The sequence below is a fragment of the Malurus melanocephalus genome, unplaced genomic scaffold (assembly GCF_030028575.1).
Source record: "Malurus melanocephalus ecotype Western Australia unplaced genomic scaffold, MMel_1.1 scaffold_452, whole genome shotgun sequence".
Classification (NCBI taxonomy): domain Eukaryota; kingdom Metazoa; phylum Chordata; class Aves; order Passeriformes; family Maluridae; genus Malurus; species Malurus melanocephalus.
The window spans coordinates 226,873-254,467 of NW_026623684.1; the positions used below are offsets into that span (position 1 = coordinate 226,873).

At 39.5% G+C, this 27,595-nt stretch overlaps 2 protein-coding genes across 3 annotated transcripts in view; one reads left to right on the forward strand and one right to left on the reverse strand.

Annotated features, from left to right (window-relative positions):
- The first annotated feature begins 1,636 nt into the window (after window positions 1–1,636).
- CHDH (choline dehydrogenase) lies at window positions 1,637–17,135 on the forward strand. 2 transcript variants are annotated; one of them, XM_057380408.1, is made up of 8 exons: window positions 1,637–1,707; window positions 5,763–6,565; window positions 7,213–7,364; window positions 10,054–10,183; window positions 10,885–11,019; window positions 12,204–12,346; window positions 13,159–13,261; window positions 13,843–17,135. In XM_057380408.1, the coding sequence occupies exons 2-8, from the start codon at window positions 5,818–5,820 to the stop codon at window positions 14,259–14,261; spliced, it is 1,830 nt and encodes a 609-aa protein (XP_057236391.1). In that variant the 5' UTR covers window positions 1,637–1,707; window positions 5,763–5,817; the 3' UTR covers window positions 14,262–17,135. The 2 variants fall into 2 exon arrangements, with proteins under 2 accessions (XP_057236391.1, XP_057236390.1); XM_057380407.1 differs by lacking the exon at window positions 1,637–1,707 and adding an exon at window positions 2,318–2,612.
- A 2,495-nt stretch (window positions 17,136–19,630) lies between these two features.
- Window positions 19,631–27,595, reverse strand: part of LOC130581970 (voltage-dependent L-type calcium channel subunit alpha-1D) — a 49,990-nt gene continuing 42,025 nt past the window's right edge. Inside the window, exons 20-24 of the mRNA XM_057380401.1 lie at window positions 26,980–27,129; window positions 25,829–25,992; window positions 22,989–23,110; window positions 22,019–22,339; window positions 19,631–21,036 (exon numbers count right to left, since the gene is read on the reverse strand). Coding sequence (XP_057236384.1) covers window positions 20,743–21,036; window positions 22,019–22,339; window positions 22,989–23,110; window positions 25,829–25,992; window positions 26,980–27,129 — 1,051 coding nt within the window. The 3' untranslated portion in view covers window positions 19,631–20,742. The remainder of the gene's footprint in view (window positions 21,037–22,018; window positions 22,340–22,988; window positions 23,111–25,828; window positions 25,993–26,979; window positions 27,130–27,595) is intronic.

The following is a 27,595-nucleotide window of genomic DNA, read 5'->3' on the forward strand; positions in this document are numbered from 1 at the left end:
CAACATTGGAGTTGTTGACTAATTTACTCAATTTTCTTCCCCACCTTGAAACAAACAATGTATATCAGTCTGAATCTGCTTCCCTCCCACATTACTGGAATGTACCTCCTCCTGCAATCTGATGTTTCATCAGTCAGTCATCATCTCATCTCCTCTGCTCTATTCCTTTTTAATTTAGAGTTTTACCCTGAGCAAGAGCTACAAAATAACTAATTCCTGAAGTGCAGCATTACTCTAGTAAGCATAAAASTTAAGGAAGGTGAAAGGCAAAATGTGCCAAGGCCAATATACATAAAGCTACCTAAGAGCAAAATCATCTGCATTTTAACGTTAAAATATCTGTATAAACAAAACATTTCTTTTTCACAGGTTTTTGCAAACATTCAGGGGAAGTCTGTTGAATATACCTGCTAAATAATGCAACAGAAAACCATGAGTACTTTCAGTTTGGTTTGCAGTGAATACTGACTCGAGAATGATATTCAGGGATCCATGTATTAAAAACCAGCAAATTCACCGCACAGAATTCTCAACATTTCTTCTTAGAGACTATGTGTATTATGCAGTTGATAACAGAGGGTTAAGGTATCATCCACAATTTCTGGTCAGGAAACCCATGAAATACTGGACACCTGCAGAAGCTCTTACAGTGTAGTGCAAAACTCCATCTTTTCACATTCAAAACAATGAACATAATTGGAATTTTGTGTTCTACATCTACCCTTACTTAACTGTTGAAAATTACTGTTACTTCATGAAACTTCTGTACTCTTATATATAGTTATATATATATTATATATATAGTTAATACTTTTATACAGACTTTGTTTGCTTTCTGAATAACAGCATTGAAGGTGTACAAAATTACATCAACACTGCAAACACACATCAGTTTTGTTTCAAGTAGTCTTAATCACCGCAAAGACCACTTATATCAAGTACACATTTACTCATAGTTCCACAGGGAACAATTACTGTTTTCCGTTAAAGAATAATTATTCAGAAGTTTGGAGTGTGGTGCTTGAGTGTGAAAAACCAACCACCCCCAGGCTGTCCATTATCTTCTTATCTGATTAAGGACAAAAACATTAACAAATAATTAAGCTAGAAAATTATTACTCATTCCATGCATTCTGAGAAGAGTGATAAGGAAGGAATTGGAAAGAAAAACCAGCATTTACAATATCAAAGATACTGCAGAAGAGACCATTGTCCTTAGATGATGTCAGGGAGAAGTACAAGATCCCACAATTATCTTGGTTTGACTCCATTGTATCAGCTTTGTTCTACCATGAGCATTCTGAAAGGGAAAACAAAACTCCTGGGTTCATCCTCCAGGAGTGCCACTGACTCTTCACACAATACCAATCCCTGGCCATTTCTCAAGGAATTTTATGACACCACCACCACATTTTAATGCAGTTCAGTCTACAATGAGCTGGCACTACATTAGGATAGTACAGATATTCAGAGGACAAAGCCAATAGAGAAGTAAGTTACGTGAGTTAGATTGTGGAATTATTAGTTCTGGCTACCCAATGGGATGGTGTTCAGAATTATGATTGAACACATACCAATCAGTGATACAACCAAACCCGAAAGTCGTCACTGCTGAGGCAACTAACCAGCACAGACAAGCCCGGCGGGACGACGCGTTTGCTGCTCTCCCTTCCAAACCGAGGCGTTCTGGGAACACTTACTGCACAGGTAAGGATCGCAACTACAGCCTTGAACTGCAGTTCCAGCTCAACTTTCACAGGCTGCCTTCGAGCCCTGCGCCCAGAGCTCATACACACAGAGACACCTCCCGTCAGGGCCGCGAACGGGCGGCTGAGCCGGGGGCGGAACGGGGCACGGAGCGGGGCCGCCTGGGCTTTCAGCTCAAGCTACCTTGCAGCTCCCACTGGAAAGCGTTCTCCCAGCCAAGGCGGGGGAAACGTTTTTTTTTTTCCACCCCACTAAGAGCGTGGTGAAAAAGTTGGAGCGCTCCCTGGAAGGAGCGGGGAGGTCACCTCAGGGCGGGGTTGGGTTTGCCCCGCGCCCAGGAGTTCCGCAACAGAGCCGGCAGCCCCATCCCGGGGAACCTGACGGAGCTCGCAGCCCCATCCCGGGGGACCTGACGGAGCTCGCAGCCCCGTCCCTGCGGGGTGCGGGAGCGGCGGGCAGCGCAGCCGCCCGGGGCTCCGGCGGGATGGGCGAGGCTGAGGACTTCGCCCGCTGCCCCTCCGGGCGCTTTCGAAACGGCGCGAAGGCGCTCCGGCACATCCTGCCCAGCGGCCAAAGGGTGCATTCCGGGGGCAGTCCCAGCCGCCTCCTGCCCTGCCTCCCCGCCGAGCTCTCCCCGCTCTCGCCCCAGCGCTCGCAGGGACCACCCCGCGCTCCGCCCGCGGGCTGGGCGGTGGCTGCCGAGGGTCGGGGCAGCCCCGCACTCGAGCGGCCTCCCCGGCCCGGGCTGACGCGGACGCGGCCTGTGGGTGCCCCGTCCTGCCGAGGGGAGCGGCACAGACCCATCTCCCGCCTGCTCGGGAGCGGCCCCGGCCCCGCTCCGGTTCAGGAGCCCCSGGAGCTCACGGCGGCCGGACACGCTTGTGCACAGACGAGGAAGAGGCGAGGTAAGTCGGCTTGAACTTTTTCAGCCCTGGAAACGAAACTTACTACAAAGTTTCTGAAAGTGAATGAACTTTCTCCCGAGCAGGACTGAAGGGAAAGTTAGCCCAAAACATTCCCACAGCAGATACATTTATCTGTGTTGCACAGCCTGCAGCAGGGAAAAACAAACAAACAAAAAAGCRAGAGCTGCTTTAACCTGAGGARCTGTTCCTCCTGTGCCTTACAGTCAGGCCTGAGAGGATTGGCAGTGCCATGAAGGGTTAATGTCCTGACAAAGCCCCGTCGCTCTGATACAGCATGTGCTGTCCATGCTGTGGGCATCTCTGGGAGAGGGACACATTTTACACCTGCCAGAGAGGATATTCTGCTTTAGGGTTTCAGGCACAGTGGCCTCTGCTTTTTGTTTCAGTATCAGTTTAGAAGAACTGGAGCAGGACAATGCTCATGCAGWGGGACCACAAAGARAAGAGTGGAGGTGAATTAATATGGYAAAAWGAATTGTGCACTGAAATTAGTGTTTCAATCAATTAAASCAAAATGAATGTGCTGGATTTATATCAGAATGACTTGATTTTTGACCTCTGCACTTAAAAGCACCATGATTTGTGAATCATCTACACACTACTGTCAAAGTCACTTGAATGTTATGGCCAGGACATTGCTGACTGACTTTTGTCTTGCAAATCTCTTTGCAAGACAAAAATTCTCTCAAATGTTGCTCTGCCAGTCCCATTCCATTTGAAGTAAAACAACAGCAAGTAAAGAAAACCATGAAATCACTTCTAAATTTGAAAAACATGAGGTGGAGAAGGTTTAAAATATACTACTTCAGTTACTTAAAGGGAATATTAAGTTTAGCTTTCTCAGTTGTCAGCTCAGCCTGCTAGCCCAGCCCCTGGGTGCCCTGTCTTGGGTCCCTGCAGAAGCCTCTTTTCCATGACCCCAGATCAACATGGGTGGAGTTACAATAATAGCTACCCCTGGATTGTATCAGCCTGATACTGTACTCAGAAATGTGTTACAATGACTCAAGGAGCCCCAAACACCCGGTTTCAGAATTGCACTGCTCACTTCTAACCACTGTGCGATTAGCTGTGTTATTGCATCTGAACAACAGAGTTTTCCTGCTGGGGTGCTTCTGCTCTCCTCAGTCTTGTAAGGCYCCCCTGCTGTAGGCCCTGCTAAACAGCAACTTTGGTAAATACAAACTTTTGAAAAGCAAGCTCCATGAAGCTCTGCTGCAATACAGGGAATGTGGTTTATGTTGCTGCCATATGCATTTCTCACAGACTCCTGAAGAACATGTTCATAAGGAGGTCATGATATAGGGGAACCCAGATAAAGACATACAGGGACATCCAGTAAGCCYCAAAAGATAATTTTTGTTGGTAATGAGTACAGAGCATCCCAATAGAACCCCACTGTATAAACCTCCCTCTCTCTACCCATTTCCTTTTGACATAGCCAGTACAACATTTAAAAGAACTGTCCATAAAACTATAGTTCCCTATTGGGACATAGTGAATTTCCCAGATTATCAATGCCCAAGCTCATAATCTACCAACCCCATCAMCAATCTGCTGCTCCTGAATCAACAAAGTCCTGTGGCCCACCAGTTCTGCAGGTTAAACACAARTACTGCAGAACAGTAACCCTCTTCATCACAACTAAAAAAGTAAAAATAAAAATCTCTACCTTTACACCCTCCTCTTCTCCATCACAAGAAGCTGATAAACCTTCTTCAAGAAAGAATCCTTTAATAGTTTCCACCTGCACAAAAAAACCCAAAATCCTGTCAGTCCCTACATTCAGCTGGGAACAATTTTGAATTAGCCACGTGAGGAGAGTCAGCTGTGTGAACTTTAGGCTCAGACATGTCCCCAACATATTTTTTTTTTTCTTTACAGAACAAATTGTTCTCCATGGCTGGTTGTTCACTCAGAAGTTATGGGGTTTTACAGCCCCAAACAAGTTTATTACAACTTTTCCTAAGAAAAGTGAGAGTTACGCTTTTTCTCATCTGATCCCCAAGAGAACATGCTTTTGCAAATGAGATTATACATAAAATTATATAAACTATAATTGTACATGGAAGATTTTTAACATTTAGCAGCAATTTACACCTAAWTTTGTTACAGAGTATTCAGTGTGTTTCAGGGAAGTCTTGCTTATCTCTTTCAGCTRGGCAGTGCTGAGACAGATAAGTGTAATGGGCTCTGGATAAATTGCTGCCTCTAGAATCCATAGCAACAGCTTAGACAGAACCCAAGGGCCAGGGAGAAATGCCATTCACCACCCAAGGACACTCTTTTCACTAATTTGTACCAAAAGGAATGGTTTCAAGGGGAGAGAGCAGGAGAAACCCTTCAGGCTGGCCAGCAGCATCAGCACCTGTGACACACAGRCTGTGCAAATCTGGCATGGAGTCCCTGTACCCAAACTAGGGCAACAAAGAGCTAAACCTGTGGTACTTCTGAGGCTCACAGGCTCCTGAATGTTAAAACCTTGCCTTTCATAGTCAGCCTAAGGATCTGGTGGTGGTGTCACATTGTAACTGTACTCAGAGTACTTCTGCAAGATCTAGATTTAGTAGCAAGGCAGAAAGGCACAGATGAACAGATTTTGCCTTTCCCTGTGTTAGCAGATGAGCCTCCAAATCCAGCAGTTTTCACCTTAGTGACAGCTGGGAGTGAATTTGTTACACATTTGTTCTGTGGAGACATTGTCTGGCAGAATGTGCAGTGAGCATACTCATCATTTCCATTGTGAATTGCCTGTGTGATATCACTGTCTGTCACAAACCTACAGAGAAGTTTTTGAAACTTTTGTTTTTTTAAAATTCCTGTCTATTGGAGGTGGGTATTCAAAAGCTTCCACCCCTTATGGGTTTGGCAAATACTTGAAAATGTTCATCATATGTCTATCTCAGGAACCAGAAGCAAATCAAAATCAGACTACATATACTATAWGATAACACACTCTTTGCTGCATTAAAATAATAATAAGATTGTAAATGTTTWTTGGTTTATTGGCATTGTTAAATTTTTGGGTAGTGGAAATAGATAAAGTAGACCAGTGTCACTTGAAAATGACTGACATTTTAGAGGTAGTAATGCTTGCACCTTAATTAGTATCTTTGGGGTTTTTTCTAGGGTAAACCACTGGATTTTTGCTAGAAATTGTGCCAGAGTGACACTAGCAGTAAAGATGTCATATTTAATGAAAGGAGTTAAATGTCACAGTCCTGTGATGTGTAAAGTAGCAGGAAGCCTGTTTAAAACACACACACTGAAGAACATATTACRAATCAATGAGCAGCAACTCAAAATTTCACGTGCATCATCCCAACTGAGTTCTGAAAAGGCAAACTCCTACAATTACATCATTGTTGGAGCTGGATCAGCAGGCTGTGTGYTGGCCAACAGGCTGACAGAGGACCCTCAGAGTACCGCGCTCCTTTTGGAAGCCGGCCCTAAAGACACCGTCCTGGGCAGTAAAAGGCTGATGTGGAAGATCCACATGCCCGCAGCGCTAACGTACAACCTGTGTGACGAGAAATACAACTGGTACTACCACACCACAGCCCAGAGGCACATGGACAGGCGGGTGATGTACTGGCCCCGGGGCCGGGTGTGGGGCGGCTCCTCCTCGCTCAATGCCATGGTTTACATCCGCGGGCACGCCGAGGATTACAACCGCTGGAGCAGGGAAGGGGCTCTGGGCTGGGACTACGAGCACTGCCTGCCCTATTTCAAGAAGGCACAGACGCACGAACTGGGGCCGGATCAGTACCGAGGTGGGAATGGCCCCTTGYACGTGTCCAGGGGGAAAACAAACCATCCTCTTCATCAAGCGTTCCTGGAGGCAGCTCAGCAAGCCGGGTACCCCTTCACGGATGACATGAATGGCTACCAGCAGGAGGGCTTYGGCTGGATGGACATGACCATACACCGAGGTAAATCATAAAGGGGTTCTTARGTCATTTCTATGTCTGATCCAGAAACCATTTTGGATTATGGACATATAACCTGCACTGAATGCCATGTGAATGTTTAGGTTACTGTGAGGACTAGTACATAATATTAGAGTACAGTGGCACTCTATATTTGTACCCTATTCATTTCACAGCAGCTTGCTATTGGTGTATTTCTGTCATTAAATATACATTTCAATGTATAATTCAATGTGTATTTCGTTCATTAAATACACATTTCAATGTGTATTTCTATATGTGTTTCATTCATTAAACACACATTTCAATGTGTATTTCATTCATTAAATACACGTTTCAATGTGTATTTCTATGTGTATTTCATTCATTAAACACATATTTCAATGTCTATTTCGTTCATTAAATACACATTTCAATGTGTATTTCAATTTCATTGCAAGTCGCATCAGCAGGCAAGTCCTGATTCACAGTTAAAYGATGTCATTCTGAAATTTGTTAAAATAAAATCTTTACATCAAGTCATATTTGTTTTGAGCACTGTAAACTCTGTGAAGATTTTATTCTCTGTAAACATCCTGATGGGTATTAGCCAAAGTCTGAAGAGTACTGAGAATGACTGTTTTGATGTTTAATGTAAATATACATTGTAGGTCAGAGATGGAGCACAGCTAGTGCTTATCTTCGCCCAGCCATATCACGCCCAAATTTATCAGTTGCAGAGAAGACACTTGTAACAAAAATCTTGTTTCAAGGAACAAAATGCATTGGTGTTGAGTATGTGAAAAATGGGCAAAGGAAAAAGGTAAGAGATTTTCAATTTCTAGTGTGAAAGGTATGAATCAAAACAAAATTATCATTTTGCAAAACAAACCTCTATYAAAAATGGCACTTTACTATGCAAAATGTCTTTTTTTTTTTAGGGGTTATGTTGTTTCTTTCAGTATATGATCTCTTGCCAGTTATTTTACAGTAGATGATATTTCAGTTGTATTGATTTAGAGATTAACCTCACCATCAAATTTCCATCTCCCAGGAGTGAGGGGAAGCCATCACCTGATGTKACAGGGGGTGTTGTGTAAGGTGACTGGAGCCTGTGCTGTAACTCTGTCCCAGCACAATGACCAGTGTGCTGCAGGGGTGATGTTCCTGAAAAACAATTCTGAAAATGCTGGTCTGGCATAGGGAGATAGATCTGGAAAAACTGGATTATGAAATCTGAATGGCTCAAGGGATGCTTGATGAATCTTGCCTTGTGGTTGGCTGGGGACTGAATATTTTTCAGTTTCATTCCAACTTCCACTGAAAATGTGTGGAAGGAAGCTTGAATTGTTCTTACAAAACTCTGTGGAAAATTGATTCATTTCACACCTCTTTCAATCCAGTGACTTCTGTAAGACCTGAACCATCCTCACTTCCCTTAACCGCTGATTATGGATTAGTCTGTCACTAGGGTATTTCCTAAAAGGGGCTTGTGTGCTCATAACCTAAGATATTTAGTCACAAGCAATTATAAAACAATTTGTAAGTGTAATAATAATATCCTAGAGAGTACAAATTGTGATCATTTGAGTTCAGTAACTCAGCAGATAAGTGTTCTGTGACTGAGCACCTGTTAAAAGTTAAAATGCTGTAYAAATAAACTCTTCTTTCATTTTCTAAGGCACAGAACAAATCTGCTGCTTTCTAAATGGATTGCAAATGATAATCATTTTAACAATATAAGATAAAAGTTGCAGAMCACTTAATTGATTTCATAAGCTATTAAATTTCTGTGGAAACAGTATCTCTAATTGCTGTGCTTGTGCCGTTATCAAGATAAATTTTGTTGAAGAAAGTCTTGAAAAGCTAATTACACCTGATCAAAGACTTTATGAATACTGGACCATTTAATTGCAAAATGCTTTAATTGAAATGTTATTGCTATATTTTAATATATATATATGAATTCTGCATAGTGAATGATATATATTTATGGCTTATTGTACAAAGTATATATACCTCCAAAGTATTTCTCCTCCTTTTCCCCCACCCCCAGCATCAAAACTGCAGGATTTGTCTGTTTTTACTTTCTGGGAATTTTATACCTGTTGGGATGGAAGAGCTAATAATTTTATTGTATTATGAACATCAAGGTGAAGCACTTGACTACATTAAAGTGCTCTTTTTTTTTACAGTCTATTTTAGATAGAATCTCTTTTATGTCAGTTATCAGAACAGCCAAAAGATCACCAAAACCAGATACAAAAATTATTCAAAACCTATTTACCAGCCAGTGACTTGTTATTTGTCTGACACTGAAGATCTAGAGATGTTGCAGGACTCCAGTAAGTCCTCTGACAAAAGTAGGGAAGGTAGACTGAACAGTCCTGGAGTTTTTAAGGTCAGAATCAGACTGAACAGCATATTTTAAAAGATGGAAATGTTTTAATGCATTACAGACTAACAGCTACAAAAATATCAAAGTCACTTTTTCCTCTTAGTGTGTTAGCTGTGGCGTTATGAAAGACTCAGTGTGGGCTAGGAATAAGTGCAGTGCTGGCTTTGCAGTGAGTTCAGACTGAACAAGCATCATTTGAATGCTACTCTGAACAAACTGGTTTAAACASCTCTGTGTGTACCATGGAAAGTGTAAAAAAGTCAAATAAGTTTATATAATATGCAAGACACAGGATTAAGTTCTGATTCAATAGGCACTRATATGCTCTGTTTCAGTCTTAACACATTAATGATTGCCCAGAGCAAAGCAATAACAAAAAATACAGCACTGGCCATCTGTCAGCAATATGAGATAAATAGTGTGAAAATACTTCTTTTATTATTACACTTTGATGTTGCTGTAGCAACAATAGCATTTGCCATCATTCTGTATAGCTGAGGTGTCATTTAAATAGGACAGGATTACATTTGATGGATAGTCTGTGAGCAAAACTGAATTCAGTCTATGCCTGCAGTCAGTTCTATCAGTAGAGCTTCAGTGAGTGGGGGACTACCATGAGCTAAGAAACCAATTTTAGTCTCAGTTGAATTAAACTCAATTTTGGAGTTTCCAGTGGTTAGAAATTTTTGAGCTGCCATGTCTGTGAATTCAAAATCTTYCTTAGGAGTTTGAGTTTTAATTTATAAAGGGTTATAGAAAATGGCAGAGAAGGTTTGCTGCCTGATCCAGCTGTCACAGGCGTCACTGTTCCCCTGGCGAGTGGGACAGGAGTTTATTTGCAGCCGTGGTACTGGCTGGGCTGGATGTTTCTGTGCCATACAGTTTRAATGGATTATAAAGAGGGGAATAAATACAGGAATGATCAAAGTAAAAGCTTGATTATTTCTCTCTGCGGAAAATTCTGGCAAGGCGGGAATATGTTTAAATGAGAAAAATATGAGAGAAGGGCGTCTAATCTGGATCAGAACAGCATATCCAAACAGAAGCTGTTGATATTGCTTGYATTCGGCTCAGACTTAATAATCCTAGGGCTTTTGTGCTCATTTCCTTTTAGGTTTTTGCCGATAAGGAAGTTATTTTAAGTGGAGGTGCCATAAATTCTCCCCAGCTGCTTATGTTGTCTGGAATTGGAAATGCAGATGATCTAAAAAAACTGGGGATYCCTGTTGTTTGCCACCTTCCCGGTAATTTTTTTTCTTTCTTGTAACCTGTCATCTTCCTATGGATGCAGCTGAACGACCATTAAATTAAATGAATCRTGAAATTGAGTTGTCTTTATGTCAAGTTRTGTAGACTGAAACACACGTGGAAAYATGTTTGCTACAAATCAGTGGAAAGATGCATTGATTTTATACAAATCAGTGGAAACATGCATTGATTTTAGAACTGAGCAACAAACTCCTACACTTTCTTCAGTACATTTGACAGTGAAAAATGCCTTTCTGAAGGCATATTTTTATAGTTAAGCAGCACACTTGCCACTAAGAGTTTTGAGTTAGTTTTGATCCACAACAGATTGTATAAACTCCCACTGTCATAAATTTTCAAATATAGAAGAAATAACATGAACTTTTCCTTAAAGCTAAAAAAGTTAGCACAGTATTTAGAAGCCATATCTGGCAATTTTAGAGCAAGTGATATATCTGCCATTTAACTTGCTATTTTGATTCCAGCTATGCTATGTTTCTGTAAAGCCTYATTCTGACATGAGCAAAAGGCTGCTGTGACTCACAGCACTGATCTGAGTCATCGCTGCCCCACGGAGGGTTGGTTCAGTTCCCACTGAAGCTGTTCTCTCCTAGAAATATGGTGGGTAATCTGYGTGAAATAACTTTTTTTTTCCCTCCCACTTTCTTCTCCCTCCCCTCCTTCCWACCCCCTGCAGGAGTAGGACAGAAYCTTCARGATCATTTAGAAGTGTATGTCCAGCAAAAGTGCACCAAGCCCATCACTCTGTACAGTGCACAAAAGCCATTTAACATGGTGAGGATTGGGCTCGAATGGCTTTGGAAATTCACAGGTATGAAGTAAAGCATGCAGACATTCTACCACTGATTGCTTAAGATTATTTTATTCAAGATTATTATAATTTTATTTAAGATTATTATAATTTATAGATTATTAAAGCCTTTTATCCATGAATTTTATAGTCTGGGAGCCTTGATATATAAYCTTTTTCATGCTCTAGGAAACAACTGTAACTTGCAAATGGACTTGAACTATTTATTTTCTTCTAAATCAGACTATTTTATAACTTAGGTAATGAGGGAGGTTATTATACACCACTTAACATTATTATATCTCATGTGAAGAAAAATCCTACATTCAAAAATCAGTGCTACTCAGAAAAGCTATTGCAAAAAAAAGGAGAAAATGTTCTATTTTAAACCAATGTGATGTAAATAAAAACATATTGTTGAACTAAATTAAGTTTTCTGAATAATTGTCTCAAAAGAGTTTGTTTTTTGCTCTGATCAGAATCCTTTAGGCCTGCAAGTAATTCCAAATTGACTTTCCTTGAAATGACACATGCATTTTACAGTAACTCAGCCATAATCTGTACCTTTAAAAGAATCTGTAAATATAATCCTTGATGCCAGCAAAATAGTTTGGCCAAAGTTGAGCTCTACACCACTTGCTGAATCATGTTATTATTTGTCATTTTATTCTGGAAGTATGTGTCTTTCTACCATGCAGGTAAATATTGAGGGCTAACTTGCAGTTTTTAAYAGAAATTAAAATAAGACACATTGCAGTCTTTTCATCTTCCCCTTCAGGGCAGGCACTGTGGGTGGCTCTGCCTGTTCCATGGGAGTGATGGGATAAATGGAGTGCAGTCATGGAGCGTGCAGGGCTGGAATATCAGGATGTCCCTCTGCTCCCGTTAGGATTCTGAGTTCTGAAATCTTCYGGGGTCAGATCCTTGGCCTGCCAGTCACAGTGAGATAACTGCAACATCCTGCWCTCAAATCAGAGGGATTTCCAAAGTTATGCATATTTACATTTATCTAGAAATTAAAAAGCTGCCGGAAGTGATGCAYTTTGCTTAAATTACAAGGCATTCATAAAGGATTTGTGTTCCTTGCAATCGATGCTGTGCAAATGAATTAGTCACAGTAGTGTAACTAAGGGTTAAAAAGAAATGGATCTGTTGCTCTTCTGAAGTCTTTTAATGGCATCTTCTCTCTCCTTTACTGTCTCCAGGCGATGGAGCCACTGCCCACTTAGAATCTGGTGGTTTTATCCGAAGTGAGCCAGGGGTTCCTCACCCTGACATTCAGTTCCACTTCCTTCCTTCTCAGGTGATTGATCACGGTCGTGTTGCTTCTGCCGTGGAAGCTTACCAGGTGAGAAGAGTGTGCTCAGTAATGTTTTATACCCATTAGCAAGGAGGATGATGCTCCATTACAAATGGTGATAATTTGGCTATACAGTGAAAAATAGTTTGTTCAGTATGATATGAAAGAGATGGCTTAACCTCCTACAYTGGAGAAAAGCCACATGTTTGTTATTGGATATTGCCACCAAATTTGTTAGTTTTTATCTCTGGGAAAGTAGGCAAGTATTGAATCAATCTACTGAAGTGCCCTGGTGCTGAGGGTTRGGATACCACAGTGCCAGGTGCTATTCAGAACTAAAACCAGGTGTTCCTTGTTCSACTGCAGTTCAGACAAAGGTTAAAGTGAAAATGTATAAAATCACTCATTCACTGGCACAAATCCAAGCCCCATTTCAGACTACCATCTTGATCCAAAATTGTGCTAATTCTGGGGAACTGCTGCTGAATATACATGTTTCTTCTTGCTAATCCCRTTTCTTCAGAGGTGATAATAATTTGGTGCAGCTGCCGTGATTGTATTAGAACATTCTGCTACCACTAAATTGGAATGGTTGTATTTTAAATTAAAAGAGCAGCTGTGAGTTGATGTGACAGGTTTATTTCCTCCCTGCAATGCAATTTCATATTTACAAAACCAATTATATAACATGGAAAAATGTTCAGTGGTAATTTCCACTATCCACCACTATTTTCCACTATATATTTAATGTTTACATTGGCTGAATTTATAAAGTCTGTCTAAATTGAAAAACCAAAATATTCTAAGTTTGGCAGTACATCTGGTGGGATTGTTTCATGAGCACAGCGTGGGTATTGCAGGTGCATGTGGGTCCCATGAGGAGCACAAGCGTGGGCTGGGTGAAGCTGAAGAGCACAGACCCAAATGAACACCCCATCATCGAGCCAAACTACCTGTCCACAGGTAAATGCATCCTCTCCTTGCTCTCATGTCAACTATTTCCCACCTGTTTCAATGGCAGATTTTTGTTCCTACTCAACACCAGTTCAGAAGTGCTGACTGGCACATCRTTACTTACTTCTCATTTATAAAATCAACTAGTACAAAAAGAGGAGATTGTGCAAAGCACTGCACAAAGAAAGAATTCCCTGTTGGGGTTGAAGTCAGAAATCCCAGTATCTGCTGAGTCTTGCTGTTCRTTTCCTCACCACTTCTGCTTGTGAAGGAATGAATCTCTTTTGCTTCTTTGTGCTGAGTCTATTTTCCTTTTCACAGACAGTGGGTACAGCAAGATAAAGTGCAATCTCTCATAGTTCACCTCTTCCCTTTTGGGATTGTGCAATACAAGTCACAGTTCTGTTCACAGTGAATGTAAATATCTGTGACTTTGAAAAATATTCTGCTTTATTACGACTTTCAGCAAGAAGTGAGAGGCTTTCCTTACAGCCTTTTTTTCTTCAATGCTACTGTTTTCCTGTTTTGCATTCTGTATGTTTTGGCAAATTAAAGGTGTATTTAACAATTTTCTTATTCTCTCTATACAGAACGAGATATTTGGGAATTCCGCCAGTGTGTCAAGCTGACCAGAGAGATCTTTGCTCAGAAAGCTTTTGAACAATTTCGTGGGCCTGAAATTCAGCCAGGAAATCATGTTCAGTCTGACAAAGAAATAGATGCTTTCATAAGGCAGAAGGCTGATAGTGCTTACCATCCTTCCTGCACCTGTAAAATGGGTCAGCCTTCAGACAGCACRGCCGTGGTTGATCCCCAAACTAAAGTAATTGGTGTTGAAAACTTGAGAGTAGTTGATGCTTCAATAATGCCCAGTGTTGTCACTGGAAATCTGAATGCCCCAACCATCATGATAGCAGAGAAAGCTGCAGATATCATTAAGGGCCTCCCATCACTTCGGGASAAAAATGTTCCTGTCTATAAGCCCAAGACCTTGGAAACACAAAGATAAACAAATATTCTCATCCTTTCATATCATTTGCTATTTAGGCTTTCATCAGCATGTTGGTATCTCATACTGAACATGACAACATGACAAATATCATGCAAAATAACATATCCTATAAAATAACCATTAATTTGAATCATTTTTTGTATTTGACTACCTACTTTTTTAATCAGCTGCCTTAATTTCCTTTTTTTTAGAATCATAGAATAAGTTGAGTTAGAAGGGACCAATCAGGATCACTGAGTCCRACTCCTGACCCTGTGCAGGACACTMCAAGGGCCACAAATTTAGTTAAATATGACCTTTCATGGTAAATTCAAATTTCCTGTTGAAGAGAAGCTGTTTCTAAATGACAAGAAGGTTGTGCACACAYGCCAGAAATATTGTGCAATTGCATGAGGAATGGAAGAGATTAACGTCTGCTGTTTTGAAAATGGTTATGGTATCCCTTTTTAKTGGAGGAATTTTAACTGCTCTGAGAATGTTACCCAAGATAACAGCTCATGAGTGATCACCACATCCTGCAAAGAATGGTCAAGCAAATGTAAGCACTGAGGCAATTTCATAATCATGAGCTGAATTAGTTTGTATCAGAATTCCTGGGAAGTGGAGGAAGCTGCATGTGCTCACAATCTGTCAAATGTGATTTTTGTGGCAGGAATGCACAGTTTACAAATCCTCATTCAAAGTTAGATTTCACTAAACTCAGCAGTCTCTAACTGTATGGTATTCAGGGAGAAAACACACWGTGTATTTATCAGAAAATTATTTTTCTAAAAAAAAAATGCAGAACTGGAGTTGATATTTATAAAAATCTACTGGAAAACTGGAATTTCTCTTTGTTTTATTTTGGTTGGKTTTTTTATTTTGGCTTTTCAACAAGGAACTTAGTAGAATTCTGCTCACAATTTAAGCTGATTTAGTTGTACCACTCTGGCAGTAAGAGATCTGCRCTTCCTGTAACATCCTTAAAGTTATTGGTCTTTGCTGAGATGATTGTTCGCAAAAGACATTTCTCAGCAAATATTCTGAATGGTGCCTTGTTATCACTCCAATTCTATTTAGAAAAAWTACAGCCAAACCATATTTAAAATGAAATGTTACCCAAAATAACTATAGAAGTTCAGATAGTGATGATATGAGATCTTTCTCAATTAGAAGATAAATAGCTAATTCAGTGAACCAATGCTATATTTTAGTTAGGACCTAAATCTTTGCTTTATTATCTTCAGATGTATAMGTTAAGATACTTGAGCTTTCATGGMTRTTTTCTGTGTCAAACTAACTTTCAGGTACTGACTGATTTTTTTAAAAAACTAAACTAAAGAAACTGCACTCAYTAAATGAAATTGAATCCATTGATTATTTTGCATTATTAAGTATTCCGAAATAATTTCTGACTAATCAGCTGTCAGATCACAAAGTAAAAGCTTCTGTAGACTAAGATTTCTGAGGACTTGTGGCAAACAGAATAAACTCTTTTTCAGAAAAAAAACAAATGGAATTTGACACCATTTTAACAGACTGTAGGAAACCTTGCTGACTCAGATGTTGGCTGGAGGGCCAACTGCAGATGTTTCAGGCAGATATTTGTACCTGGTGCTGCTCAGTGCCAGGCACTGACTGGAAACCCTGCTGGGGGAAAGGACTCGCTTCATTGGAGCAGCTGCATGGAGACAAACACTGAAGATGGAATATGAGAGCAGTGAACTCTGCTCCAAAAGGAGACAGGTAAACCCTTTCTATGCATGTGATTCATTCTTTTGAAATGAGGGGAAGAACAGAAACATTTCAAGTCAGAGGTGATTGATGAGTTAAGGAGACTCAATTTCTCTGGTGCAGCTGTTTGAGAGAAGCATGGACTGTATATTCTGTATTTCTTAATGGCAAATAATTTTTATCCAGCACATATGTTTGTGAGAATTTTCTTTAAAGGTATTCAGTAAGTTGTAATGTCATTTGGAATACAATTAGGGTACTCTGAGTAATATATAYGGGTGAGACTTACCACAGTCCTGTGCAGCTGAGAAGGGGAGCAATTTGGCAAGATGAGATGGTGAAATTCCTGCATTTGCAGATTTACAGCATGGGTTTCCACCCTAGGCATGCAAGATGGRAATTGTTATTATGCAACTGCAGAGGATAAACTAGCCACAGGCTTACATAACTCACCCCTGAACACGCACAGACCTCTCCTCTGCTGCTATGTCAAGCTCCAAAAAGATGAGTAAATAGAAAAGTTAGGTACCCATGCCACACTAAATGTGTCTGATTTCAGGAAGACATTGCTGCACTGAGCAGTCAGATAACGGGGCATTTCTTCTGAAACAACATCACCTTTTCTTGCAGTTTGAAGCATCCAAAGAAACCTYGCAGATTCCTCTCCTTCTAAACACTTAAACATTTTCATGGCTGTGAACTGCAGCTGGTTTATTTATTCCAGCCTCACTGTCGTAGAATGTTGAGGCTCCTTCGTGAGATTCTTTTGATGTAGTGCTGAAGGGTTTTGTTGCCCTGGGGAAATCTTCAAGTAACATCAATTCACCATTAGTTTCTCCTGTGCTGTATCTGGTTGCTGATACTGAATTCCTGTTAAAAATTGTTCTGACTTCCAGCAGAGTCAAATCTGCCAAAGGGTACTTAGAACAGGTCCAGGATATTCCAACATGCCCTGTGGAGCACTGGCAGTCTCATARCTAAAATTAACCATCCTTTCCACCTTATTGGACTGCAGAACACCAGCTGTAATTCCGGAATTTTACCCATTTACCAAAATAATACAGTGTGATTATTCCCCATTCTACCCAGATATAAATTCTATAAATATACAGATGATATACTGTGTGTTCAAAACCTGCTAACTGTAGGAGCTGTTTGATGCAAGAAAGCAATGGTACTGTGGGTGAGAACACCAGCATTTCCATGGGAATGCAGATGCTCCAGGCAGTTGGAAATCTCTGCATGGGCACAATGGGATTAAGAAAGAGAAGTGACCAAAAACATTTCTTTTGTACACACATTTCCATTCAAGTTGCTTCAGTATGAGAAGTGCTTTTAAAAGCAGCAGAAAATAGTAGTATTTGTAAAATTGCAGTGTATTTAATTTGTGGAAAATTTTGTACACCACAACCTTAAAATCCTTTCCAAGAGTCAGCTTTCAATTGGTCTGTAACCAAATTAGGCAGCTATATGAACACTGGAAAAGTGGGCTTGRAATATGCATTTTCTATAAAATAAACATAGAAACAGATTTTGAGGAATAATAAAAGCATAAATATATTAAAGAGTTAATATAAAAATATAAAGTATATATCATTAAATAATGATAAAAGTAATYAAATACTTTTTCTATTAYAGTTTAAATGAAGAGGGGGAAGACAACCATGTCTTATTACCCTATTATAATTTTTAGTCTCAATTCTTCTGTCATCCAAGCTCCCAAAAAAAAGACACAGCTCAAATATGAGAATATTTTATAGATTAATTTTTTTCAGTGAATTTACTCCACTGTAGAGTACTTACCAGTGCCTAATTCTTTACTAGTATTTTCTCTCATTACATACATATATAAACAAATTTGGAGTCTGGGAAATGATGTTTTAATTGTTGAGAGAACTTCTAGGTTTTTTTTGTACTGAGTAATTACTATGATTGGTAGTATTTTAAGGATGTCAATTACCATGTAATTATGTCTATATTACTACATATTTCTGCAGTGAARCCAAACAGGTGTTCTTTGAATCCATATATATGTTCTTCCCTAGACAAATAACTACATAGAACGTGGTTTGTAACTTAATTTCCTTCACTGTTTATTTTTGCAAATAGCTCTCTCATAAAATAGTTTACCTACCTTAAAGAATCTCTCATCAGACTATCAGAGGTTAAGGACAAACAGCATCAAGATACAGTGAGGTCAGCATATTGGTTTCTGTCTCCTTGGAGAAATCATTAATTAAAAAAACCCTCACTCTGCTCAGTCTGCCAGACCAGACGTGCTATCAAATGTCTATGCTGGACAAAATACAAGACTGAGATTATTTTAATTTTTTTTTTTAAAGTTTTACTTCAGTTGCCCTGAAGTTGATTTTCAGAAGTGGGTTTACCACAGCAGGTAGAACTTTGAAAACAACTCACTGTTGTTTCACAGGATCCCATGGCCAGAAATCTCCATTTCGGCCTCCAAGACTTTGCTTCTGTAAGCTGGGAAATTGTAACAAAGTGACTCTTGCTGGGTAACCTACCCAAGAGCTTCCCAAGGCAGCATGGAAAATTTATTTACATGATTTAGGATATTTTAGTCAAATTGTCCTAATCATTTCCATAGATCTGTATCTAGGGAAGCAGTAATCCCTTTTGCACATGAATATTAATTGTTTTATTTCTTTGTGGTTAATAGCAACCATAAAAGACCTTCATGATCTGATACYGTAGACTGATACCATATTCCACACATTCCCTCCCATTCTTCAAACAYTGCAAAGTGAATTTGAGCTTTGGAGTTTCTTGGTGAAGAATCATTAGTAAAAGGACTCCCAAGTATAATAAAATTATTACACAGTTTTATTTTGAAGAACATTTTGCATTTGTTTTAATACAAAATGATGTAGGTCAAGAAATAATTTACAAACCTTTAAGTTCTTATCCTGGCATTTGAAATAAGAATGATTTCAGAGGAAGTCTGTAAGCTATTCATAGGAAACTGTCATTATGTACAAAATGTTTATTGACATGTTTTAAACATCACATTTGTAAAAATGTGAACTGGATTGCTATCTAGCATATGAACTACAGGTAAAACCTGATAAGAGAACTTGTTAGAACAAGTCATTGTTATCCAGTGCTAACAAAATARACAGTAGCTTTCAGAGTGTTTTAATTATCCTCCAAGGTCATTTCAGCCTCAAAGACATTTCAGGGTTTTACTGCATTGTGAACAATATCGAAGCCCTCTCTTGATTGCATAAAAATAAATCTTTGAAAGAATACACATAGAACAACAGAAAGGTAGAGGCAATAAAATGTTTTTTATATCAAGGTTTTTGGTTCTGTGAAGAATAATATTATCATATTTCTTCTCTTTTCAACCAGAGAAAGTAAAGCATTTTCATTTACCTGTGAAGTATTTTCTGCCCAAGATGTTTCCTGGGTCAAATTAGGGTATGCAGGTATTATATCTTGTCAAAACTAATTGTGCCAGGAATACCCTGGCATGAACTTGCCGAGGTTTTTGGGGTTTGGGTTTTTTTGCATGTGGTTATTACAAAAATAAAATTAGAGCTTACTTTTCAGTCAAAAAAAAAAAAAAAAAAAAAAAAAAAAAGAAAGAAAGAAAAAAAGAAGTTGAAATTAATTTTTTTACCTTTCCAAATATAAGACTGTAAGTAGTCAATGGTGCATCCCTTATGCAGAGAGATTCTTTTGACTCAATTATTACAAAAAAAAAAAAATAATCTGTTCTGTTGCCAAGTTCAAACTTGACACTTTATCCCAAAAAGAGATTTACACTGAGAGGTGGCTCTATTTAAATATTTATGCTATAGATCTATATATTCCAAGTAAAAATACTTCTATCTAGAATTCTGTGGAGAGTTACAATAATTAGGGTCCATAAATATTGCTGCAGTTCAATTACGGTACAATAATTACAAAATATAGAACATCTCTTTACAAATACAAATCATTGTATATTACAATTAATTTACAATATTTTCTACTATATAATTTTTAGCAAACTATCTTATCTAATTCTACTGTAACCTGGTTGCAAGTGCATTAGTAAGAATGCAATTATTCCAGTATATTTTGCCCTTAACGTGATAGTCATAAAACAGACCATCTGAATGATATTTTCCTATGTAAACTGATGTTACATATGACGGATTATTCTTTATATAACTTCTTTTTCCAACGATCTCTAGCAGGTAGAGCATGACCAAACTGTATTTTARAAGAGCGTTAAGAAAAGAAATGGGGAGGCAAGTTTGCAAACAATGTTAGGATGGATATGCAATGGGTGGCTGATATGCTCTGAGCACTGAGGTAATGACATTGTCGGGTGTCATCACTCATCTCGTGCTGCTGTTTCCCACACAATTCCCAGCCAGACCTACACSAGACATTTTCACTGACAAAATCCCGCTCTGCTTGGAAGGACAGCAGCACAAGGTTGAAAGACAGGCAAGATATTACACCTCAGAATCCTGCCCTAGCCCTCAAAAAACTTGATTGTCACAATCTGCTTGGTTTCAAAATAACCTTATCCCTACAGAGGAACTGGAGGTTCTGTCGGAGGACACTCGACCTACTGCAGCTCCGATCACATTTCGGCAACCTGGAGATAATAAATTTATTAGTTATGGCTTCCTTGAGGTGTGACATCACTCATACCAAACTCGGATTGGTTATTCACTCCAGCTAGTGCCTAGCATCTTGAAACTATGAGGCACTTTTTCTGTGATTAGAACGTTTTCCTTGCTAAATACTATAAGCTCGTAATGCATATCATTTCATCAGCTAAGTCTTCCTCGTATCGTCCCGTTTCCGGCTCTTCGTCGCTGTAGCCGGGACCAAAATCTTGAAGTTCGTAATCTTGTCTGTTTAAAATTGGAAACATATCCCCGTTGGCCCCGCTGCTGATATTTCCATTGAGGAGGTTACTGGCTGCGCTCTCCATCTCGTCAATAGTCATGTCACACGCGTCAGCGATCTCRTGTTTTGTAGCCGAAACAAATTTAGGGTCCTTTGCATACCTTCCTAGGCCTTCTGATATAAGGACCTGGTAGATGGAGGAGAGAGAGGGAGAATTTCAGTGGAATTACAGAGCAACAGACAGATCCCAGCATTGCTCATTCCTAGAAAACACTAGAAGCCCCATGCTGAATCCCTAGAGCAACCCACAGCCAAACTGTACAGGTAAAGAACAATTAAATCAACAATCAGAAGTCTCCAAAGCACACCAGGATGTGTGATAACGTGAGACTTCAGTGCATCTGACACTTCTTAGAAATTTGGCAGCAGTCCTTTATACACATCAATCATCAGTAAAGACAACAGTTAACACATCTCAGATGGTGCAATTAGAACAATTCCCTGAAACACCGAATTTTATATTTCTCAGTACTTTATAGTGCATGCTTAAAAGAAGCTGAACTCCCATTTGCAAAAATGTAACAAAATGTGGTGTTTAGCTCACAGCAGTACAAAGGAACTGATAGATGGAAGCTACAGCACTATGATTCAGAAATGCTGTACAAGCTTTACCTTCAAATCTTTTYTAATACAAAAGGGAATTCTTAACATTCTTTAGTACACTTACAAACAAATCCTTGCAGTTGTTGTTCTCTCAGCATTCAACTATATTGATTCATAAAGGTTTTGATCTTTTATTCAGGTTATTGCAAAAATGGGGAATTACTTCTATAGAAACAACAGAGAGAACAGGCATGTACATAATCCCTTACTGCYATTGTGGAAGGACACTTCAGAACAGATCCTCATCTAGAAAACTTACATTTCAAAATTCTGAGGTATCTTTTYCTCTGATTAACCACTCACTAGTGTGATGGTTTGGATTCAGTACAAATCCTTAACCACACAACTTTGAGTAAGGTCCCATCCTTACTTAAAACCAGTTTGGGGCTATAAAACTGAAAATACATTTTCAGAGAGCTGATGTGAACTGACTTCAAGCTTTTAAAAACACAAAAGCTGCACAGACAGACACTGCTGGCTCCTTGAGAGGTCCCTGCAGCACTCACCGCTTCCACCAGGCTGTCAGCGCTCCTCTGCTTGTCGCTGTGTTTGTGCCTGAAGTCGTTGGGGACGGTCAGGTTGGCTGGTGTGAATGTCCGGTAGGAAATGTCGGGGTCGTCCGTGTACCACGAGCTCCTGTGCAGGGAAGGCAGGCTGCCGTTCATGTGCTCGGTGGAGTCAGCCCTGTCCACCTGGATCAGGGGGGTGTAATAGGGGCTGCGTTCCCGGTTGGGAGGGGTGGCCGGCGGCGTGGCCCAGGAGCGCGTCGAACGGCTCGGGGAGTGCTTGTGAGCTTTGCTGGAATCCAGACCTGCCACAGCCATCACCTGGCAAACGCAAGAATTTCGGAAATCAGTGATTCCAAATGCTCAATCACACTCATTGCTCACTCCTGCAGTAAGTTCAAACCAATTTCTCAGGCAGCAGCCACACAAAGTTAACATTTTTTGATGTGTAGTAGCCATGTAAGAGAGGAACAAGACTGAAAATGGTAAATTGACAGGATAAAATGGCATTTTGTCCATTTTACTCATATCACAAAATCTTTCTGCTTATACATTATAWTAAAGAAAGCCAAGTATAGAAACATTCCCTCTGTGCAGGACAGAAGATAGGAAGTTGCCAGCATTTTCCAAGCTACACTGAGCCTCAGAAAGAAGTGTATGCTRTACTTGCAAATTCTCACAGCTGGATTTGAGATTAATAAATTAATAGGCAAAGATTATAATAGAGAGCTGCTGTATTATGCAGTCCTGGTCAAAATTCCTCAGGGCATCCCAACTCTTTGGGGACACTCAGAGAATCAAAGGGACAGGCTACTCATTCCCAGTGTTTTGTACAAGGTCGATGTTTGAGAAGCTTTTTCTCCAGCAAMAAGTACACCAGTACTGCTTCAAACAGCAGTGAAATTGAGAGTGCAACACAGAGACTTGAGAGATATAATTGAATGTTGGTTAAAGAAGAGTTTGTGTTTACCTGCTGCTGCATTAAGTGAAGTGGCAAAGCCGTGCGATGGTGAAAATTAGGAGAGAGAGGGATGTCATCCTGGCTACTTTGTCGGCGGAGGCATTCRAAGTTAAAGGAAGATCGTCTGTGTGCTGTGGGGAAACCATAATTCATTAGAAAAACAAAATATTTTTCCTCAAAGTCTATTATTTCCAGAATTCCATTGGAAGTCAGCTATGATAYAAATAAAAACAGATCCTCCAGTAAGAAATAAGTTGTGCTAACATAAGCAAGCAGGTGGTTAGAAGATAAAGAATATATTAATCACATAAACAGAAACAGTCCTAGGTAGAAATCACAGAARCAACCTGAGAGAATTTGAAGCAGCTGATTCAGGAAATAAAATTATGTGATGCAGCTGACTGGCTGAAACACTCAGCTGCAGAGTTTTACCATAAACTGCTGTGAGTTTCTTATTTCTTCCCTGTGGTTTCAAGCTCTTGAGTCTAATGAACCAGACTTCCCAAAGGAAATACAAAATCCCCAGTTCCCTGAATGTGCAGTATGTAAATCCATACCCAAGTCAACTCAGGCTGTCAATTCCTGGTGTTTATTCTGTTGCTCAGGACAGTGATTGCCATGGTCTCTGCTGTTATGTGCATTATTATTCATGATAGGAAAAAGTGGAAATCCGAACTGAACTGAGATGTTTGGCTGATGTGGAAGTGTCTCAGCTGATCTCGTGGACAGCCTGCAGAGCACTGGGAAGCACATGGGAACCATTCCTGWGTCAGCTTCAGTGCACAGGAAGCCTGGAAGCTGAACTGCAGCTGAGTCCAGATCCCCCCTCACAGCTGCAAGAGTGGGACACTGGAGAGAGCCCCATTGCACCGAGGGCCACAGATTTAGGGCATCCCACAGCTATCAGCAGACACTTTGTGCTGCCCAGACAATCCAACAGCCACTGAACTAAAATAGGCACCTCCACCAGGTGATTCTGTCCACTTAAAGCAAACTTTGTCTCTCTCTTGTCTCAATGGTAAATCCATATAAAGGAGTGTAAGCCTTAGCTCCTGATCCTAATATGCTAAATGTCCCAATACCAAAATGAATAAAAAAGCAACTCAAAAAGTCCCTTCATCCAAAACAAGACAATTCTTTGCACATGCTTCCAGAGAAGAGGCTGAAAGAACATCTCAATCACTCCCTAGTATACTKCTGGAAACTGCTTGAATACTGTGGTGATGAGTTTGGTATAAAAACATYGAGAAAGCTTGACACAGAGCTCAAGTTACTGACTGCAGAGCTCAGCCAAGGCACGGGGTGTTATGTTCCCTTGGACAGAATCAGATGCTAGCAGGAACTGTTTAGTGCAATGCTGCACATTCTTTTTTCCTTTGGTTTTTTCTTTCTTTTTTATTTATGTGAGAAGATCAAGGCTTGCTCCCCAGGCCAAACAGCCCATGCATTATTTACAGATAATATGTTTGAGATTCTTCTAAAATCTGCTCAGATACTGAGCTGCTAAAATTTCTCAACTCTTTTCCTGAATATTAAATAAAGGGTTATGACAGGAGGTCTSACACTGATTGCTCTTGTGASATTACACTGGTGAAAGTCAAGGACYTCCTACATTACCCTCACATAATTTAGATCAGAATTTAGTCCTCTTATCCTAGGATATCAAATACTYTCTTATCCAGTACCTTTATCTAACCTCCTGTAGGTGAGATAAAAAGCATAACTTCCTCTAAATAAATAACTGCCAAACACAGTCATTAAAACTTTATCTCCAAGGCTGCAGTCAGAGGAAACCTTCACCCCTCCACTGAAACACTATCATGGGCAGGTTTGAGACAATTTTTACATTAAAGTTTTTCTCCTGCAATCTACGTAATGGATATACAAAGCATCTATCTACTTCTTTGGCTTAAAATTCCTCTGCTATCAGAAAAGCTTGTAGAAAGATGTCCAGGGGTCTCYTTTCATAGTCTCTCCTTCATCTGATCTCTTTCCCTCTTGCTGCTGAAAGACAGRAGGGAGCTTTCTGTACCCTTCACTGCTGTTCTGAGTTATTTACTGTGTGGGGCAATGCTCATTCTGCTTTTCCCCCTGTGCCCYTTGAGGTCAGAAAGCCAAACAGCAGAGAGCATTAGTAATCTTRTCATAAGGAGCTGAGTGCCAAAAGTGTGGATCCAATAATGCCATGAATGCTGAAGAATAATACTCTTATTATATAATTATATATTTTGCTGTCACCCTTTACTACAGCTTTCTGTAGCTTCAAACAGCCTGAGACTGTACCCTCAGATACATAAAACATGAGGATCTCTGAGACAAGAAAAGGCCTTCAAAAGAGGTTGCTTTTACATTCCAAGTGCCACCCCAAGTACTTCCTCTCTGTGAAGGGTCAGAGGTCAAAGACCAAAATYCAAGAATTTTGAGTCTGTGCCTATTTTCACCAGAGCATTAGCACTGCTAATCTCTGCAGTATGGCCTGGAACATACAAAGGCAGAATTACAAGATAAGAAACAAGACAGCTTGTAGAAATGCAGAAAAAGCAGTATTGTTCTTGAGATAAGGAAAAACCAAGGGAATGATCTAAGGAAGAGAAGAAATAAAAATTAAAGAAACAGGAAAAAACACTTGTTGACAATGTTAATTCTATCTATAAATTGAAACTTTTCCTCCTCAGAAAAAAACACAGAATTTTAAGCATCGTTCCTGAGATAGCAGAATAAAGTACCAACACGAATCTGAARTAAGATGCTTAAAATCCAAGTCCAAAAGAAACATTTTTAAACCCGTATCTGTCTGAACGCATTTAAATGATTTCAGATTTTTTTCAAATTGTCCTTAATGTACTTACGTGGTGGTGTTGGAGGTAGCAGCCGTCTCCTAGGAGATCTTTTTGTATCGTAACAGATCTGTGAATCATCTTCCTCAAAAAAACCATGTGGGTGATGGTAACCTTTTGGTCTCTCAAAATCTGAGTCATGGCAGTGATATCTACAGTGGTAATCRTATCTATGCCTGCATTAAAACACAAAAAAAAATTCTTTCAGTGAATTTTTGTAACTGGATCTATTAGTTTCCTCCTAAAAGATTTTCAAGACTACTCKTTCTCCAGCAAGATAATTAAGTACTGCATTCTATAATTGTATTACTTAAATTTAAAATCCAGTTTCTGTAGGATTTTGAGATAGTGGACATACACTTTTGTACTAGTACAGCTACACAGTCAATTCTCAGAAGAAATTTTTGTCGAACTGTGTTTTCAATGAATTTATTCTTACCAGTATGGGCAAAAATGTAAGGCCTCAGTTGCACACTGCTTAAAAGAATAAAATGAATACTCAGTTCTCCTCCTGCCATGTTCTCTTGAGAACCCTGGCTAAGGTGCAGGAGCACAGAAGAGCAGAATGGATTTAAGCCTCTTKCATTCTGGATACTTCTCATGCTTAAACTCAGACCTTGGAAGGGTGTTACTTGATGCTAACTATCATACCAAAAAAAATAGTGACCTGAGAATTCTGTAAAATTTATCTTTCATGAAAATCTCAGCTTTTATGCAAACCAACAAGATGCAGATTAGGGTGTCAGTCTTGCCAGCATTCAGCTGGTGAATGTAATCCATATAAGAGGAGAAGAAGGAGGAGAATTAAGCATGTCTGGCACTTAAGCATACCCACTTATGGATCTAGGATAAAATGGCAATAAATTCCTCTGCTTCTGGGGCTGGACTTGAAAATAAAAAAACATGGACAGAAGAGGAGTTTATTTTTATTTATGAAATGTTACTGAATTTATTCAGTGGAAGGGAAATATTCCATCTTTGGAGCAGTCTCTATCTCTACTCATCATTGCACATTTCAGCAGTTGAGGAGTATTAATTTCATTAGAGAATTTGCAGTGTGAGTGTGCTTAGTGAAGCCTTTACATCTATGTACCTAAAATATTGAAACATTTTTGCTTGTTATTCTATGAAACAACAGCATTTTATTTAACAGCTATCCTCACCTGTTTCCTGACAACATACTGTCATCCTCATAATATTCTTCTCCACTATAATAATCCTGCTCTGCCAAATAATGATCATCATTGCAATAGTCTTGGACTTCRTGTTCTTCACGGCGAATCGTAGGACGGCGCCCATCACCAGTGTCAGATCTGTAAGGAGCAAACAAATAGGTTTTTTGTTTTTTTTAATTTAGATCAATTATATATTGTTTATTTCATAGACAGTTCCTTCAATGTGCTTCAAAGTGGAAAAAAAAGACAAGCATGAATAACTCTAGTTCAGAATGTGGTGTTGCAGTGGTGCAGAGCACTGCAGTTCAGAAGGTGAATAATGTATCTGCTTCCTAAAGATGACCTTCCTTTATTTTCTTATGGTACAAAKAGGAAAACAATTAATAAGAGGATGCTCAGTGAAGTCAAATACATTTAAGACATTATTTTCCTTGATATAAATTTGTTCATTTTAAAAAATACAGCCCCTATCAAATGCCTGAAGTTTGCCAAATGGCTCAAATATTAAGTTCTCACTGAGGTATTAAAAAAAMCAATCTGAAACAGATATGCAAATCTAGACATTAAAACCACCATGAACATTAATTTACCAATGCACTTCAAT